Source organism: Oratosquilla oratoria, chromosome 30 (assembly GCF_046742065.1).
Source record: "Oratosquilla oratoria isolate Oo_2021 chromosome 30, ASM4674206v1, whole genome shotgun sequence".
In the NCBI taxonomy this organism is placed as follows: Eukaryota; Metazoa; Arthropoda; class Malacostraca; order Stomatopoda; family Squillidae; genus Oratosquilla; species Oratosquilla oratoria.
Genome location: NC_134806.1, coordinates 44,090,009 through 44,092,546, shown reverse-complemented (window position 1 = coordinate 44,092,546; position 2,538 = coordinate 44,090,009). Strand labels below are relative to the sequence as shown.

The 2,538-nt window shown below is 43.6% G+C and overlaps 1 protein-coding gene across 1 annotated transcript; it reads right to left on the bottom strand.

Annotated features, from left to right (window-relative positions):
* Positions 1–675: 675 nt before the first annotated feature.
* Positions 676–1,122, bottom strand: LOC143041305 (uncharacterized). Its single transcript, XM_076213129.1, has one exon. The coding sequence runs from the start codon at positions 1,120–1,122 to the stop codon at positions 676–678; it is 447 nt and encodes a 148-aa protein (XP_076069244.1).
* Positions 1,123–2,538: the final 1,416 nt, after the last annotated feature.

The following is a 2,538-nucleotide window of genomic DNA, read 5'->3' as shown; positions in this document are numbered from 1 at the left end:
TTTCTTTGCAAGGATTGACTATAAATGTTTTTGAGTTATTGGTTTTATTCCAGTGTCATGTTTTCTTGGATTTACTTTACTTGGATTTACTTGGATATGCCTAGAGGACCCCTTCACAGTCACGGTGATCCGCCACTATTACCATTCCTGGTGTCCAATTTCTTTAAGGTCACCTGGTCTGGTATGGTGTTTGTCGACCGGCATCCAGTAGTGTAGCCTGGTACAGGTGGTTCGTCTGGTGCTGGTGATAGGAATTTATCCAGTCCAGCCTTCAGTCTGTCCACTGTACAGCCGGCGATACCTCTTATATCCCTCGGGAGAGCATTAAAGATCTTTGGACCCTCATGGCTCAGGCTATTCACTAGCAGGGTCTTGATCCTTTCCGGAGATCTGGTTGGTATTGTTTGTTTTTTTCTTGTTATTTTCCTCCCTGCTCGTTCAGTGCTGTAAGGCTGCAGTGAATGGGGTGCTGGGTTAGGTACCTTTCCTTCAATTATTTTCCATACATAGATTGCACGTTACCGTTCTCTTCTTCTTTGTTGAGAGTAGAGCCCCAACTTTTTGAGACGTCCCCAGTAGCTTAAATCCCTCATTGCCCTGATTTGCCTGGTATAAGAGCGTTGGGCAGCTTCTAATTGCTGAATTTCACCTCTTTTGTGGGGGGACCACAGCTGGCTACATGCAGTAGTCTAAGAGTGGCTGTATCATGGTGTTCCACAGGGTCAACATTATTTTGGGTTCCCTGGTATAGAAGGTTCTGAGTACCCAGCCTGCCATCCCTCTGGCTCTTCTCACAGTTTCGTCTATGTGGTAGTGAAAGGTGCAGTCTTCTCCCAGATGTGCCCCCAGGCATTTAGCGGTCTGCCGTGCGCTAATTTCATGGCCCCCTTCTTTGAGTAGGTTTGTTTCCGTTTTTATTTCTTGATGTTGGCCATGCCGCAGTATTTCAAACTTTTCTTCGTTGAAAACCATGTTATTTCTTGAGCCCCAGGTATATACAGTATCTAGATCTCTCTGGAGGTTAGGTACATCTTCAATACTGGTGATTGGTAGGCTCAAACTGGTGTCGTCGGCAAATGAGGAGAGGCTAGAGCCATTTAATCCCTCATTTATGTCTTCCATGTAGATCAGGAATAGGAGTGGGCCCAATACAGAGCCTTGGGGTACATCACTAATTACCTATATTTTTTGTGGTTGGGACCCTCCTACCGAGACTGTCTGTAGGCGCCCTGTGAGAAATGCATAGATTCACACGCCCAGTTTCCCTGTGATGCCGAGGTCCATGGTCCACTTGATCAAAGGCCTTTCCAAAATCAAGGAACATTACATCTACGTTCTTCTCCTCAGCTAGGTTGTGTAGGACCCAATCATGATGAGCTAGGAGCTTTGATAAGCAGGATCTTCCTTTTCTGAAGCCGTGCTGGTTGTTATTGAATAGTTGGTTGTCCTCCATGCACTTCACTATATTGTTGCGAACACTCTTTTTCAAAGATCTTGATGAGGTGTGATGTTAGAGCAACTGGTCTATCATTTTTAGGGATGCATCTGTCACCGCCCTTGTATATTGGGGACACAGTGCCAGTTTTGAGGAGCTCCGGGGTTATTCCTGTGTCTAGGGACTTTTTCCATAGTCCAAGCAGCGGTTTTGCCAGGGTGTTTCTACAGTTTAGGAGTAGCATGGTTGGTACTCCATCTGCTCCAGCAGCTGTATTTGGTCTCAGTTCTTTTATTGCTGACTGTATGTCTTCAGCTGTGATGTCCAAGTCGGTGTTTGTTGAGTTTCATTCTCTTTCTCATTAATATTCGCCTATTTCTTTCTTTTTTCCATTAGTTTTAGGTCAGGAGCTATCAAACAACGTAAATTTCCTGTGATTTAAGTATTTCTTGCCCTTTACTGAATTGTTTTGTATTGTGTAGACTCCAGGCAAAATATGAATCATCATGAATGAAAATAAGATATCTACAAAGATGTTTGCCAGTCTCAAAGCTGCAATTCTTACATATATAATCGGTTAGCTCTTATCATTCTGAGTATTTTCAACCACATATACGGTATAAGTACCACATATTAATGGTAACGTCGGTAGAGATTAACGAAAAAGTAAGACGGCAAACATTTTATACCTAAGGTTAGGTTGGGTCTCATTTTTTAGGACACTGGAAAACATCTTTATATCTAATGTTGCAATATAATTGCTATTTAACATATCCAGTAGAAAATAATGTAGAAAAAGTCACAATACACAAACTACATAATCACACGGTCCGTTTGGGTGAGACAGATGATGCAAGAATTGATGGAGAGACCATCACGTCCATGCTTTTATTATGGGTCTAAATTTTAAACTGTTGATGAAACGCGCACTTTGTAAAAATCTCCTCCCCCTCAATACCTCTTCCTTCCCCCATCCTCCCTCCATCGAGTCCATCCCCTCGGCTCCTTCTTCCTCTTTCCCTCTGTTCCTCCTCCTCCTCCTCCTCCTCCTCCTCCTCCTCCTCCTCCTCCTCCTTCCCGTTTTGTGCAGTTTTTCTCCCAAG